The sequence below is a fragment of the Panthera onca genome, chromosome C1 (assembly GCF_046562875.1).
Source record: "Panthera onca isolate mPanOnc1 chromosome C1, mPanOnc1 haplotype 2, whole genome shotgun sequence".
Classification (NCBI taxonomy): domain Eukaryota; kingdom Metazoa; phylum Chordata; class Mammalia; order Carnivora; family Felidae; genus Panthera; species Panthera onca.
The window spans coordinates 158,528,143-158,545,353 of NC_138346.1; the positions used below are offsets into that span (position 1 = coordinate 158,528,143).

Consider the following 17,211-nt stretch of genomic DNA (forward strand, 5'->3'; position numbering starts at 1 on the left):
AGTACAAGTAGGAAGGGACAGAGAGAGAGAGAGAGAGGGAGAGAGAGAAAATCCCAAACAGGCTCCACACTACCAGTGCAGAACCTGATGAGGGGCTCAGACTCATCAACTGTGACATCATGACCTGGGCTGTTGACAGACACTTAACTGACTGAGCCACCCAGGCACCCCAGAAAGTGAAATTTTTGTAACATAGGATAGTCCAGATTGGGTTGAGGCATCTCATGGCTAACATGTCTGAAGTTGAACTCTTCATTTCTTAAAACATGTTCATCCTCCAAATCTGAAGCTTCTGAATACTTCTAGACCTCTCTGTCCCCCTCAGTTACAGATGTCAGCAAATCCTGTATTCCCAAATATGCAGTTGATCTTTCCCATTTTCTCTGCCTCTGCTGTCATTGCTCTAGAGCAGTTATGGACTCCCTCTGCAGTAACTAGCTTCCTCCCCTACAAACCAATTTATTGTCCAAAGTGTGGGCTTTTTCCTTTTGGAGGTCAAATTCACATAACATAAAATTCATCATCTTAACAATTTTAAAAGTGTGTAATTAAGTGGCTTTTTGTACATTCACAATGTATCGCAACCATCAGTAATTCCAGTTCATTTTCAAAAAGGATCCTCATCCATTGATCAGTCACTTCCCATTCTCCTTCCTTCAGCCTCTGAAAACCACTGGTCTACTTTCTGTCTCTATGAATTTGCCCATTCCAGACATTTCATATAAATGGAGTTGTACTTTTGTGACCTTTTATGCCTGGCTTCTTTCTCTTGGCATAATGTTTTCAAGGTTCATCCATGTATTGGTGCTTCATTTTTTATGGCTGAGTAGTATTCCCTTGCATGGATATACCACATGTTGTTTATCCATTCATCTGTTGATGGACATTTAGGTTGTTTCCACTTTTGACTATGATGAATAATTGTGTTATGAATGTTTGTGTACCTATTTTTGTTTGAATACCTGTTTTCACCTTGCCAGAGTAATCTTTTAAAAATGAAAATCATGTGGTTTCCCACTTAAAAGCATCACAATTATAATCCAAATTCCTTCCCTTGGTGCACAAAGATTTACATAATCTGCCTGTCCTTTCTCATTTAAGCATTTTTTTTCTTCCCTCAATATATTCCAGTCCCACTGATTTCCATTTAGTTCTGCCAACTCACTAACCCTTTTTAGAGTATTCACACTTGCTATTTTTTGGCCTGAAATACTCTTTCCATTGCTTTTCCTGGCTAGTTCATTTTCATCACCATTTTGGAACTGTTGTGGAAAGAATTGATTCAGGAGAATAATCAATGGGTGATAAAAGCCTGAAGACGAATGACATATATTATCAAAATACCTCTCCAGAGATTAGTTATTAATTGCAAAGTGAGAAATGGTAGTCTATAAAGGAGAAATCTGGCTGACACTACCTTATTGGGTCATCAAAGTTGATATGACCAGTGACAGATAAACTGAGATTTGATTCCTGATGTTATGCATTACGATGTTATAATGTTACACATTATGTTATACATTATGTGTGTGTGTGTGTAATGAGAAAGACACCAAATATGTCAAAATGATAACAATTGGTGAATCTGGTTGAGGAGTATGCAACAGTTCTTTGTTTTATGCTTGCAACTCTTCTGTAAGTTTGAAATTATTCAACATAAACCATTAGAGGGGGAAAATGAGTGATTCTCATCTGCCTGAGGAAAGGTGTTCTTTTCTGCTTGAGTCACTGTCACTGAATAGAAATCAATTGTGACAGTGCCAAAGAGAAACTGTGGACCGTATGAGACAGAACTGATAGCACAGTTGGTAGATGAACTTGCAGTAGCATTTATCAGTATAATCGAGACACAGAGTTGAGTTTCTTACAACTCTCCCAGAAGACAGTTACCTTATATGGATAATTTGATTCATTTTATAAACACTAATGGGGCTCCTATTATATATCAGGAACTTTGTTAGGCACTGGGGCTACAGTGATGGCTGACCTGACTCTCCTATTCTTAGATTACTGACAATCGGGGAAGAAGGACAGCTATAAAGGCAAATTTAATATGTGACAGCAAAAGCAAACAGAGAGAAGTTACAGAAGTTAGGAGATGCAATAGTTAAGACAATGGGGAGGAGGGAGTGGCATGATAGAGGGAATGGCAGTGAGGCCCAGGAGTTTCCCACTGGGTGGAAGGGGAGGGATGGTAGAGAGTACAAGCAAAGAGAACAGCAAGGGTAGAGGCGGGAGATGTACAAAAGCACAGGCTATTTGGGGGCTCTTAAGCAATTTGGTGTTGCTGAAGTGTAATATAGCTTTCTGATTTTTAGTTTGTGGTAATAAAAAAGAAATTAGTTTTTAATTTACAGTTTAGTTCTGAATAGTTTTTTTGAATTTTTTTTAAAGTCTTTATTTTTGAGAGAGAGAGAGAGACAGAGTGTGACCAGGGGAGGAGCAGAGAGGGAGACACAGAATCCAAAGCAAGCGTCAGCACAGAGCCCGACGCGGGGCTTGAACCCGTGAACCGTGAGATCATGACCTGAGCTGAAGTTGGTCACTCAACCGACTGAGCCACCCAGGCACCCCAGTTCTGGATATTTTTAAGACATTAAAATAGTATAATATAATCAACCCTAAAGAATGTGAAATGCAAGTTGATCCTTTCATGAACTTTTTATTTTGTATGACATGACGTCTTATTATAACCTGGGATTTCTCTTTTGACCATTATACCTATTTCAGTGTTTGTCAAATTTGAATAATATATGAATATTTTTTTAAGGAAATAAATTCCCATAATTCCCAAGAGTCATATCTTCAAGATGCTTAATAGTTGGTGGATCTCAGTTTACAAAGTATTGCTATAAAAGGGACATTTTGTTTTCAATTAGCAAAATTGTTTGGGATTACCAAAATGAATACAAAACAAATAATTAAAATGCAATTATTAAACAGTAAAAATATTTGTAATCTTTGAGTCAAAGCTTAATATTCTTAATATGCAAGCTTTACACAAATTTGTAAGTAATATATTCAGACATCTGTAAGTACATAGACAAAAAGAACCTAAATAATTTCCAAAAGATGAAATAAAAATAACTAGCAAACATTTAAAATGTTCACTTTCAATAGTAACAAAAAAAAGCACTTCAAATGAGAGACCATTTCTTTTTTAAGTTTTTTATTTTGAGAGAGAGAGAGAGAGAGAGAGAGAGAGAGAGAGAGACCATGAGCACAGGAGAGGCAGAGAGAGAGGGAGAGGGAAAACCCAAGCAGGCTCCGTGCTGTCAGCGCAGAACCTGACATGAGAACCTGACATGAAGCTCCATCTCAACCATGAGATCATGACCTGAGCTGAAATCAAGAATTGGATGCTTAACCGACTTTGGATGCTTAACCGACTGAGCCACCCAGGTGCCCCAAGACCATTTTTTGACCTATAAAATTGGTAGATATTTTAAAAAATTATAACCTGTGTTGATAAGGATTTTTTTTAATGAAAGAAGAAATTACCAAGTAATCTAATTGTCCAACAACATGGAAATAGTTAAGTAAAATATGCATTGATGAAATAGGACATTACTTGGACAATAAAATAATAGTTTTTATTTTTTTGAAAATTTTTAAATGTTAGAAATGCTTATGCTATCATGAAATATAAGAAGGATTGAACAAAAAGTATGATCTCAATCTTGTCAAAATATGCATAGAAGATTTTGATAATTATTCTGTTGTAATGGAAGATGTTAACAGTAGGAGAAGCTGGGTGAAGGGTATACAAGAACTGTCTATACTGTTTTTGGAACTTTTCTGTAAGTCTAAAATTATTTCAAAATAAAAAGTTACAAAACATATATAGAAAAATGACTGACAGGCGGGCCTGGGTAGCTCAGTAGGTTAAGCATCCAACTCTTGGTTTTGACTCAGGTCATGATCTCATGATTTCATGGCTTCGTGGGTTTGAGCCTGGCACCGAGCTCTATGGTGGCAGTGTGGAGTCTGCTTGGGATTCTCTCTCTCCCTTTCTCTCTGCACTGCCCTCCCCCCCCCAACTTTGTGCTGTTTCAATCTCTCTCAAAGTAAATTAAAAAACTTAAAAAAAAAAAGGAGTGATAGAAAAAATGACCACATTTTAGTAGTGATGTCTACATGGTAAAATTAGCTTTTCCTTTTCATTAAAAAATGCTTTTTTGGGGTGCCTGGGTGGCTCAGTTGGTTAAGCATCTGACTTCAGCTCAGGTCATGATCTTGCAGTCTGTGAGTTCAAGCCCCACGTGGGGCCCTGTGCTGACAGCTCGGAGCCTGTAGCCTGCTTCGGATTCTGTGTCTCCCTCTCTCTCTGCCCCTCCCTTGCTCATGCTCTTGTCTCTCTCACTCTCAAAAATGAATAAATGTTAAAAAAATTTTTTTAAAAATGCTTTTTTATAACAAATTTTTACAATAAGTTATGTGTTGTAAAATCATTAAAATACTTGACCTAAAATTAGGAAACACAGAGCTAAACTGAAAAGAAAAATGCCATCTACCACCAATTTGGCAGATACGCATAAAACCATAAATGGGAGTGTTGAAAAAAGGTTGCATATAAGCAGAAGACAGGATAGAGATATCAACTGGTTAGGCATGCATCTTACAGGTAGATGTGAAGTGTGAGAGTAGATAATAAAAATAAGGACCAGGATTTAGGAGGCAGTGAGAATTTTATTTCAGTATAGTAAAGAAGAAAACAGTTTCCTGCAGAGAGTAGATACCTGTAGTATTTTATGTGTTAGAAGAGAATTAGGCTAATTCTCTAGGTTTTTAGGGAGTGTAAAGTGTAGTTGTGAGAATATTCCCAAAATGTTCATTTTTAATAAGTTAAAATCATTTGCTTTAGATAACCATCTCCATACTTGTTTTTATCACAGACTTCTTTTAAGCAGCTCAACTGTGCAGTGATTCAGGCCACCTTCTGAAGATACAGCCTCTTTATGAGTGACGAAGGTAATCACCTACTCGAATTAAGTCCCTCTCGATCTGGACTTTTGTGTAAAATATTATTTGTTCAATATTAAATAAGGATGATAGAAAAATGAATATACACATTGGGAGCTGTACCTGAAAAACTGCAGCATGTTAGACATTATGGTTCTCAATCTTTTCCCATCTCAAGACCTCCCATCTCATCCTCTCCTTCTGCGTCTGGATCCTCCCTATAGCAGTGATTCTGGGGTAGATTTGGTGAGTGGGGGCTATGCAGTTAGTAAAAGCACATCCTCATGAATATTCAAGTCACTTCTGAAGCTGCTCCCTTTCCCCTGTGTCGTTCTACCTGAAGAGTTATTGCTATAAGCAGAATCTTTAACATTTATTTTAGAGGATTATTGTTTTCAGCCCCTTTCTCATATTGTGACATGCCCAGAGCTTGCTCCTTAGAGAAGTAAGCAAAATGCTGTCAGGTGTTCCTTGGAGAGGGACCATGGGGCTTCCCTTCAAATTTTAACCCTCATTCCTATATCTCTATCTCCAGAATTAGGTTTTAAGCCCCTGGTAGGCACAGACCAGGTCTCATCCACTTTTTTTGCCCTCTTCAGACCTAGCCTTTAACTTTGGAAAAGGTGGTTACTTAGTGAATGTTTATTGAAAATGAATGCTGTTTTCTTTAAGTGCAAATTTTACTCCTTCATGAAGGAAAATTTATTTCTAGCTATGAACAAAAAGTAAAATGCTGCATAAGTACAAACTAAAATGGAAGATATACAATGTGGAACTTGAAACAGCAGCTTTGATCTTTGGCTGCGTATTTTAAGAAGATTAAAAGGGTTATTAAACATAGGATCTAAAGATTTAACAAGATGCTTAAAAATGGCCCAATAATGTATCTAAATCTACATAAGGTTCCTGAAGGCTGTAAATGCATTGCATTGTGTGGCTGGTCACTAATAGGAACCCCTGCTTCTATGAGTGTGTTACAGGGGATTGTACATCCAGAAGTTATCCGCTGAGTGGGGATTACAGTTGTGCCTAAACTATGAACACTGGGGAATAGCCAGTTTAAAGGACATTTTCTTTCATGCAGTTATATAATGTTATTAACATACACATATCTGGGGAAAATTAGTCTTTTAGGCCTGTTTGCTCATCTGTCTGTAAAAGAGAATAACAGTAATTATTTCACAGACCAAGGTAAGGAGTGTATTGGCACAGTACCTGAGAAGTAGTATGTATATGCTGATGAAATGGTGGTTTTATGGTTGTTCACAAATTGTGATTCAGAATTGTGTTACAAATGCCTGAGTGTATTTGAGGTAGAATTATTCCGGCCACATTGTACTTCAACTACATTGTAGTTTATTTTGGCTCGTGTGAGCTAAGAGCAAAACATTGCTGCCATGTACAACAGTGGGTTAAGGGAAAATAATTTCTCAAAGGTAAACAATTGGCATGTTCCTGGAGTTGTGGACCCATGATGCACTTGTAAGTTGAGTATTACCTAGCCCTTTTCCCTGTTGCTCATTTAATATTTATCTCTCTTTTATAAATATTGGCTATCTGATAATCTAGAAAAGACATCACAACTTCCACCATCAGAAAGAAACCATTTCATTCACAGTAACATCCACCTTTTTTTTCACTTCTACTACTTGATGCTTCGATTGACTTCCATTTGATGTCAAGCAGCTTGCAGGCCTTAGACCGTAAATGAATAATTGCCTTTCTCTATGGCATTTATAAGTCAAACTCCTTAGGCTTGAGTCATCACTCAACTCATTTTGTAAGAACGTCTTTCTCTTTATTTTTTAATCCCACTTTTGGGAAAGTTTTAACAGATGTAAAGAATGAAAAAAACTATGATGATTAGAAATCTATGACAAAAGTCATAGGAAATAGCACAGATCTTGGCAAAAACGTGTCCATTCATAGGGCAGCACTTGTACACTTTGTGTTTTATTTTATTTTATTTATTTTGTTTAAAAATATTTCTTGAGTTTATTTATTTGTTTTGACAGAGAGTGAGAGAGAGCATAAGCAGGGGAGGGGCAGAGAGAAGAAGAGACAGAATCCCATGCAGATTCCATACCATTAGCACAGAGCCCAGTGCAGGGCTTGAACTCACAAGCCTTGAGGTCATGACCTGAGCTGAGATCAACAGTCAGATATTTAACTGACTGAGCCACCCGGGCGCCCCAAACACTTCTACACTTTTTAAAGTAGAGCTGAGAAGCTGCAACATCACCCACACCACCACCATCAGTACAGAATATTCAGTAAACAAAATTACCTGTGAAGCTGTGCTTGGTTTCATAGTAAGAGAAACACATCAAGAGCAGTGACCGAGAATTACTTATACAGAATTGACAGACAGAATAAAACCATTAAACAAATATCTCTATATGGGCACTGGGGTTTTCATTATATACATGTAATGTACAAATGAAATTTTGGCATGTAAAAAAGGCTGATTATGTGTCTAAAATTGAGATAAAAGTCGAGAGATAAAATTTAAAACTTTTGTGTTTGTCAGATTGATTGATGTGTTTTAGTAACAATGTGACTATGTTCTTTTGAGTTTGTCAGGGGATAGGGCATTTCAGTTTGGTGGCCACCAGGACAGGACATCAGGACAGAGGCACGGAGAGTGATGGTTGTTACTCTTTGGAGTGGGTTCTTTAAGGCGGACCCAGACTCTGGGTAAGCCTGGTGCTAGTACCTGGTGCTAATGCCTCATGCTGTATTTCCAGAATGTGCCTTTAGCTCCTGTAACTGGGGGGCAGGGTCATGGAAAGGAACGACAGTATTTTTATGCATGTAGCTGTAGGAGGTACATGGCTTCAGGGACAACAAAGAGAAATGCCAATGCCAGAGATAACCAATGGGTAAATGGTCTAGCACCAAAAATTGCCTCAGAGAGGAGTAACAAATTTCACCTGATGTGAAACTGATGTGAATTTTATGTTTCCAGAGAGAGAAAGAGCATGAATGGGGGGAGGGTCAGAGAGAGAGGGAGACACAGAATCGGAAGCAGGCTCCAGGCTCCGAGCTGTCAACACAGAGCCCAACACGGGGCTCGAACTCGTGAACCACAAGATCATGACCTGAGCCGAAGTCGGACACTTAACCGACTGAGCTATCCAGGCGCCCCTCAAATTGGACTTTCAAGCTGACAGTTTACTGAGACTTTCTACTTTAGCTTAAATGTGAGTGCCTCAATTCACTCCTTATTCATTTCTGCAATTGAAAGGAGGTCTTTATAGTAGGTCTTAAAGCACACTGAAGATTTATTTGCCTTAACATTTTAATTTTGCTAAATGCCAATAAATGCGATGCCTTATATTCACTCTTCTGTTAGGAAACTGCCTTAAAGAAAATGCTTTAATGTAAAATTTAAGAATTATATCATAATTTGTATTTCCAGAAGCCAAGATGCTATTTCTGCATTTACCTGTACATCTAAAAATGTATCTAGATCTACATCCGTATCCATATCTGTATCTATCTGTTGTCCAGTGGTCACACTCTCAAACTTACTTATAGAAAATAGAAAATGACATATTTAGACAGAGTTAATAAGATTAAAAATCATATAAAAATTAAGGATACATACATACTTAAGGAAAAAAGGACTGCAATAAATGCAAGTAAAGGCAATAACACTTTTTCTTCCACCCTAAGGCAAACAGTTGATCAAGACCTATCTGTTAATTCTTAGATTTTTTATTCTACTTCTTTGGTTGACCTCTCTTATATAGCACATATAACAGCACTGAAATATTACAGAGATTCACAAGGTTCCTGTGCAAAGATGAATCACAAATTTGTAAAGTTGGCATGTTTTTGCATAGTTAATTACTTCTCTCTTTGGGTTCCCACTGTATATTGTATATACGTTGGCTGTCTTCTTTCTGTATTATAATTTTTTGTTTACTTCTCTGTCTCTTTCATGGAACAGAATTCCTTAAAGAAGGAAATTATTCTTTTTTAAAAAAAAAATAATCTCTACACCCAACGTGGGGCTCAAACTCATGACCCTGAGATCAAGACTCACATGCTATACTGACTGAGCCAGCCAGGTAACTCAGGAAATTATTCTCTGGATCCATAATGGATAGCACAGTGTCTGGCTTCTGAAAAGCACCCAGAAGGTGCCTGGGTGGCTCAGTCGGTTGAGTGTCTGACTTTGGCTCAGGTCATGACCTCATAGCTCGTGAGTTTGAGCCCCACATCTGGCTCTGTGCTGACAGCTCAGAGCCTGGAGCCTGCTTCAGATTCTGTGTCTCCCTCTTTCTCTGCCCGTCCCCTGCTTGTGCTCTGTCCCTCTCTCTCCAAAATAAATAATCATTAAAAAATTTTAAAAAGCACCCAGAAGATCTTTAATGAATGAGTAAAAGAATGAATAAAAATTTTATAGTCTGTGAATAAGAAACATGGAGCAATTCTTTGTATTTATCATTCTAACCCAGAAATTGATTCTGAAATAGTTAATCCTTTTTTCCCTCCTCACCTTGTCTTCCGAGTGACAGAATTTCTATTTTAGTGTGATGCCCACATGGCCACCTCCTGTTGATAACTAGTAGGCACAACTCAGTTTCATGATGGACAGATGGACAAGCCTGCTGTTGTTCTTGGCCATGGTACCGTTACTATTTAAATGCATCAAACATACCTTTCTTCCCTCCCCCCCTCTTTTTTTTTGCAAGACTATACATATTTGCTCCAAACACTGCTCTGCTATATTTGTAATATTAGAGGCCCATAAGCAGGCTCTGGAAGACAGATTAGCAGACATATTTTGAGAGATACATGTCAATCTAACACAAAAAAAGAAGACTCCATGGGAAAGAGGCCATAAAATATTGCTATTATTCAACTGAGGAGGGGTAAATTGTGCCTCTTTCTCTCCTAACATAATGGGATTGGTAGGAAGAAAAATAAAGTTGCAATATATTTCTGGAAAAAGAAATCCAGATTATGCTACCAATTTGAATTGTTCAACTAGACGACTGCAGTTATTCATTGAAATTTTATATGTAATTACATATATGAATATTAGTTGCTTCAAATTAGTTACATAAGCTACAGTTCATAGACTTATCCAAACATTGGCATGTTATTTAAATTTTTAAGCCATATACGACATCCAAAGGCATTTTAACATGGATTTTTTTTTGTAAGAAAAAAGGAAATAGGGGAAGAAATTTACTTATTTTTTCTCATGGGGCAGGCATGTTTATGCCACTTCCTATGCTTTTCATGTCATCTTCAGAACTACACTGTGAAATGCATTTTATTATGATTATTTTATAAAAGAGAAACCTAGGACTCAACGATAGTAACTTGTTCATGGTCACAGAGCTAGGAATGACAAAACTAATTCCAAGGCAAGTCTTTCCAACTCAAATTTATTCTCTATTTACTGTGTTGGATCAGCCAGCATACAGCAAGTTTTCAAGGAATTTGAGTTTTAAAAATGTAAATAGTAGTGTTTAAAGGATCTTCCATATTGTGAATGATGTCTATGATGCCAGCTAAAGTAATTTCTTCTAAGTTAGGCAGGGTACTTGTCCCTTTTCCAGATAAGAAAGTGGGTTGATTTAAAAAATGATTCAATAATGTTCTGCAGGGAGGGGCACCTCGGTGGCTCAGTTGGTTGTGTGTCCGACTCTTGGTTTCTACTCAGGTCATGATCTCACAGTTTCATGGGTTCCAGCACCGCATTGGTCTCTGCTCTGGCAGCGTGGAGGCTGCTTGGGATTCTCTCTCTCTCTCTCTCTCTCTCTCTCTCTCTGTCCCTCCCCCACTCACACTGTCTCTGTCTCTCTTAAAAATAAATAAATAAAAACTAAAACTAAAACTAATAATAATAATAATAATAATAATAATAATAACGTGCTGCAGGGCAAGCGATCTCTGCATTTTTGGAATACCTAAGCCAGAAAGCAGAGTGTTCCAGTATTTCACAAACATTCCTTGGGAACTATTGTTCTGCTTTCTAGAAGTCATGATTTGTCTTGACTATCCTGTTTGCCTAAAGGACCCATGCCTGGGCCAACATGATGGGGTCTGACTAGAGCTCTTGGTTTCATTCTTGTTCTGACCGAAACCTTGGACCACCAGTGATCTCAACTGACAAAGAGGGTTGAGGTGAAAATCACTCCAGTTTTCCAGGGCTCTCCTAGCAAGCATCAGTTTGTGGCTAGGTTTTCCTGAGACCCACATGGATTGTTCCTGTGTATATCCAGACCCCAGGAGAACCCTGGAGCTGACTGCCCTTTTTTGTGGAGCAGGGGCAGTATAGGCCCTGAACTGCATCTACCTGTTTCAAGCATTCACTCCTTCCCCTCTGGCATGGTAGCAGGGCCCATGTTGAAGAGAAGAAATTCTGTGTGCTTGCTACTTTCCTCATCCTACCCTCAAATAAGAGCTGGGCTCACTTTCTCAGGGTGAAAGGATAAGCTATGGGGCCAACAGCTGTTACCTTGCAAACTAAGTAACATAGTTGCTAAAATGGATTAACTCTGTGAGGTAACAGAACTGTCATTTGCTGTCCTGGTTTTCTTGGGTAATGCAGACAGTGCCAGGGGCAATTTCTAACTGTGTTAGATGATGGTTTCTCCCAAAAAAGCAGCTTCAATTACAGTATACCTAAAAATGAGAGTTAATCAAGACAGACTTATCAATTGGCTGGGTAAAATTTGACAAGTCAGTTTCATTCCAACTGAGTTGCAAAGGTGATTGCAATATTAGGAAACTGCTTTAGGGAGAGGATCTGGAAAATTATAATTCTAAAATGTGAGCACAATTTCCATGATGAGGAAATGGCCATTATTTATATTAAAATAGATGTCTATTTCTCTCCATTATCTCTTATTTTTTCATATTCCTTCAAATATGTTTTTCTTGTAATTTAAATTTAGTGATTAAACTATATTTATAATAGTGCATGCCCATTAATGAGAGAAATGTCACCTTTAAAAAGTTGATTCAGTAGTATAAGTTATTTTGGGACTGGATTTGAGCCCAGTTCCTATTAATGAAAACTATTTTCCTTTTCTTTTTCTAGGACAGTGGAATTAAAATAATCTGTTTTGTCTATTTCCAGTCATGACACATTCTAGGCTTCGGTAAATAAACCCAACTGAAAAATAACAGACTAACCAACTCTATCACTTGACTCAAAACTGTCATTTTTGATTTCAACGTTATATTCATGAGCATTAATATGAAAACTCTCTGCCAAAGGTTTGCTTTCTGTGTTTTGATTGCTTTAGAATAGAAATTTAAATCCTGAATTTCAGAAATAAATGAGGAAAGGCAGTGGGGAGAATCCTGGAGGGGAGTCAGGAGGCTGGTTCTGGTCTTGATCTGCTACCATCTATGTGACCGGATGAGTCACTTTAAATTTCTTAGCATCAGTTTTGTTTGCTTTCACCAAGATGATTAGACTAGGTTAGGATGGCAAATGTTAGCTCAAACCCCTTCTCTGTTAGCTCTGATCAGTTGGTAATGGCTGCCTAGAGGGCTGCATTGGAGATAATGGTGGGCCTCTTCCAGACCTGACTGACAGGAGTATGGGGGGGGGGGGGGGTAGGTGGCAAGAAAACCACTGATCTGATTTACTATCCCTGAACTTAACAACTTCTTGGGTCATTATCTGCTTCAATTTTGACTTTCATGATTTATTCTTAACTTTTCACTTCAAAAAATGGTCTCCCCATACTTGAAGACATTTTGAAAATTTGAAAGCAAGGAGACATAGTCTTTGAGATCACCTAGCCAAAACTAGCTGATGTATATAAAGGTACTTTGTAAAAGGTAGAGCACCATTTTTGTTATTTGAGGATTACATAACTAATTAATGGTAAGTTTTCCCATGATTCCTTTCCTCTCTAATTTTTCATGAATGCTTGTTGCATGACAGATGCAGCCTCTTTCAGTAAATTTCTTAGAACTTACTCATTCCATTGATAATTAATTAAGATCAATAGGTGTTAAATTGTATAGACAGTAACACTGTGTAGATATTCAGAGAGTTAGAGGGCTGAAGCCATCAGAGTTGTCAGGTAATATTGAAGAAGTATTGAGCAGAAGTTAATAAAAGGGCATTGTTAGGTATGAGACAGAATTTTAATAAAGCATGTAATAAGATATAAGCACAATTTAGAACAATAAACAAGAAGTTTAAGCTATTGTGTTTCAATAAGAAGAATTTGGATTGCTAATAATATTAATATTGATAATATTAACATTTATTCACCCATTCATCCCACCAGTTGAGTACTTCCAATGTGCCAGACCCTGCACTAGACACTGGGGATACAACTCTTAGCAAAATGGGAAAATCCTTGATTTTATAGAGTTTACATCTTAGTGGGACAAGGCAGATAATAAACAAAGCATCAAGTGAGATACGTGTTACAGAGTAATAATTGCAAAGGAGAAATATAAACCAGAGGAGGGGAAAGGGAATTGTAGTAGTGGGTTGCAGTTTTGGACAGAGTGGCTGTGAAGTACTCAATGTGAGAGTGACAATTGAGTAATGACTTGAAACACTTCTCAGGCACTCTACTAAGTGAGTTACATATACAAAATCATTAATTTTCATAGCAACTCTGTGGGAAAAGGTACTACATTATCTTCATTTTATAGATGAGAACCTAAAACCCAGAGAACTAAAATTAAGTGTAGGAGTTGGGATTTAAACCTGGGAAGTCTAGTTTCAGAGCTTATGCTATTAGTCTATAAAGAATGGATAACAAAAGTCCTTGAAAAGGCTGTTTGAGGTCAAAGAATGATACCATTTTAGACCTAGAGAGAAATTTGCTGATTATCTAATCCAGTGGTTTTCACAGTGTATCAAAATCACCCAGAAAGCTGGTTAAAACCCGGGTTTCTTTACCCTGCTTCCAGAGTTTCTGATTCACTGGGTCTGAAATGACGCCCGAGAATTGTCGTTCTAACAAGTTTCCAGGTGATACTGATAGTCGGGCAACACTTTGGGAAGCATTGGTTAGTCCATTGGTTCTCAAACTTGTCTGCACCTGGGGAAATTTTAAGAGCTGCTATTCCCTATTGAATGTGGGGTACTGACAGCCAGCATTTCATTGGTCTGGGCTGAGACTCTGTATTAGGATGATATGAGTGATTGCAATGTACATGGAGGATGAAATACCATGAGTCTAGTTTAACCTTCATTTTATAGATGAAGAAACAGAGGTCTCAAGAAATTAGTTATTCCCTTCTTGTTTGGGCTCTTAGCATTCTGCACATTGTTTTTTTCTTTTTTTTTAAATCTTTTTTAAAATTTTTTATTTAAATTCCAGTTAATTAACATACAGTATAATATTAGTTTCAGGTACACAATACAGTGATTCGACACTTCCATCACCGAGTGCTCATCACAAGTGCCTTCCTTAATCCCCATCACCTATTTCACCCATCCTCCGCCACCTACCTCCCCTCTGGTAACCATCAGAAAATAAGAGAAACTTATTTTCAGTTGTAATTTCTTTTTTTTTACCATTTAATTTAATTTATTTTTTAAATTTACATCCGAGTTAGTTAACATAGAATGCAACAGTGATTTCAGGAGTATATTTCTTAATGCCCATTACCCATTTAGCCCCCCCTCCCACACCTCTCCAATAACCCTCTGTTTGTTCTTCAAATTTGTCTCTTATGTTTTGTCCCCCTTCCTGTTTTTATATTATTTTTACTTCTCTTCCCTTATGTTCATCTGTTCTGTATCTTAAAGTCCTAATATGAATGAAGTCATATGATATTTGTCTTTCTCTGACTAATTTCGCTTAGCATAATACCCTCTAATTCCATCCATGTAATTGCAAACTGGCAAGATTTCATTCTTTATGATTGCCAAGTAATACTCCATTGTATATATATACCACATCTTCTTTATCCATTCATCCATCGATGGAAATTTGAGCTCTTTCCATACTTTGGCTATTGTTGATAGTGCTGCTATAAACATGGGGGTGCATGTGTCCCTTTGAAACAGCACACCTGTACCCCATGGATAAATGCCTAGTAGGGCAATTGCTGGGTTGTAGGGTAGTTCTATTTTTAATTTTTTGAGGAACCTCCATACTGTTTTCCAGAGTGGCCGCACCAGTTTGCATTCCCACCAAGAGTCTGCATATTGTTTCTTACTCACCTACTTGCTTCTCAACTGTAAGTCAGGGGCTGTGTATCTATTTGCCACAGAGTAAAGTTTTAATAAACATCTATTGTTGAATCACTAACATAGAAGGGAATAGGGAACCTCTGAAAGTTTTTGACCAGCAAAGTGATAGATATTGAAAGTATGTATGTATGTATGTATGATTGACTGACTGACTGATTGATTGATTGATTTTAAAGATTTTATTTTTAAGAAATGTCCATACCCATATGGGGCTTGAACTTACGACCCTAAGATCAATATTTTAGGAGGATTTATTATTAGGAAGGATAAGATGAAGAGATTAGAGATGTGATGATTTTCCTACTGCAGTGGCCCTGTAGAGACTTGATACTCAAAATGTGATGGAGAACAGCAGCATCAGCATTATCTGAAGCCTTGTTAGAAATGCAGACTCTCCAGGGGAGCCTGGGAGGTTCAGTCAGTTAAGTGTCTGACTTCCGCTCAGGTCCTGATCTCACATTCATGAATTCGAGCCCCATCCCACCCCCCACCCCTCACATTGTATTCTCTGCTGATAGCTTGGAGCCTGGAGCCTGCTTCAGATTCTGTGTCTCCCTCTCTCTGCCCCTCCTCTGCTCACTTTCTCTCTCTCTCTCTCAAAAATACATAAACACAAAAAAATTAAAAAAAAAAAAAAAAAAAGAAATGCAGACTCTCCAGGCCTACTGCAGACCTACTGAATCAGAATCTACATTTTTACAAAATCCCTAGAGAGCTGTGTACACATACAAGTTTAAGAAGCACTGTTCTAGGGCATCATATGACTAATGCCCAGGTCCCCTGGGGGGTCCTAAGGGGTAGCCCTAGGGGGGGTCAAGAAAAAGCAGCACATATGAATGGCAGGGCAGGTCAGCTTTTCCTTAAGTCTATTTGGGATACCACTTCTCTAGGATCTTCATAGGTGTTCAGTGGTCAAAAAGATTTGACAAATACCAGTTAAACAAAGCTAAACAAGTTTCTTTATGGCCAGACTTCTTTTATCTTTTAATATGCTAATGAACTTTCTGAATGTCCAAGAGAAAAGCTATATTGTACAGCTGCTTCTACATTTACTGATCATGGAAGTCAGTTTGGGGGGCATCTTTCCATGTTACTATTTTGTGCAGCACATCTTGGTAAAGTTGTAATAGTCCCTTTGCTATAATTAGCGTTCCAGACATAAGATATTCTGAAAGATCCTGGGCAGGAAACTATCTTATATTTCCTAAATTTAATATCCATTACTTAGCTGTTCAAATGCCTAACCTTTTATGTGACTTCATTTCTGATTCACTTTCCTTGGCTGAAATCTATTGGATAGAGTTATAGGATAGGTGTGGCTTCTGTCAGTGCTGGTCTGGAAAAAACTTTTAAGAGTCAGTTGCTAGTTATGATGTCTGATAGAAATGAGAAGAACATACTGGAAAATGCTGGGGTCACTGGTAACACACTGAAGTTTATTTGTGGTAGGAATGAAATCAGAGGGTATGACTGTGAGTGATTACTGGATAAACAAAGAAGATAGACAGAAATTTAATTGACAATAATGAGCCACAACATCTGTCAGCAAATTTATAGTTAGAAATAAAAAGAAGCAAATGAACAGATACATTTGAGAACTAAGGTTGTTTTAGATTAGCACTGTCCAAAATTGGTTTTTCACAGTTTATTTCCATTGATGCCTCTTTTGAAAATTTATGGCCTATTTTAACACTGACATGTTGATTATCCCACATTCTTTAACTCAGAAAGCATTCGATTTTAAATCACACTCACCAATAAACTACCTATATTTTAGATAGCACTTTATTTTATTTTTATGTATCCTTCACATGAAGTTTCACATTTCCTTTTTCTTTTTGGTAGCAGTATACTCACTACTCTTAGTAGTAAGTGGAATGAAGATGGTTTCTTAATTATACTCTTAGTTTGGGCAGTAAGCAACATTACTTTTAATTTTTTCTTTTCTGTTAATAAACCAATGAAAAGTATTTTTGATTTGGATATCCTTTCAAATGCTCAAAAGCTTAACTTTTCTTTTTTTAGAAGCATCACATATTTAATGT

General features: G+C 37.5%; 1 protein-coding gene across 8 annotated transcripts in view; it reads left to right on the forward strand.

Annotated features, from left to right (window-relative positions):
* Positions 1-17,211, forward strand: part of SLC44A5 (solute carrier family 44 member 5) — a 370,848-nt gene that overhangs the window by 50,720 nt on the left and 302,917 nt on the right. For 6 of the 8 annotated variants that reach the window (XM_060626604.2, XM_060626603.2, XM_060626611.2 and 3 more), the window contains one exon: positions 4,896-4,971. The exons of 1 other annotated variant lie outside the window; for it this stretch is intronic. In XM_060626604.2, coding sequence (XP_060482587.1) covers positions 4,959-4,971 — 13 coding nt within the window. In that variant the 5' untranslated portion in view covers positions 4,896-4,958. Of the gene's footprint in view, positions 1-4,895; positions 4,972-17,211 lie in introns of those variants that run through there. One more of the 8 variants, XM_060626609.2, reaches the window with a different exon arrangement.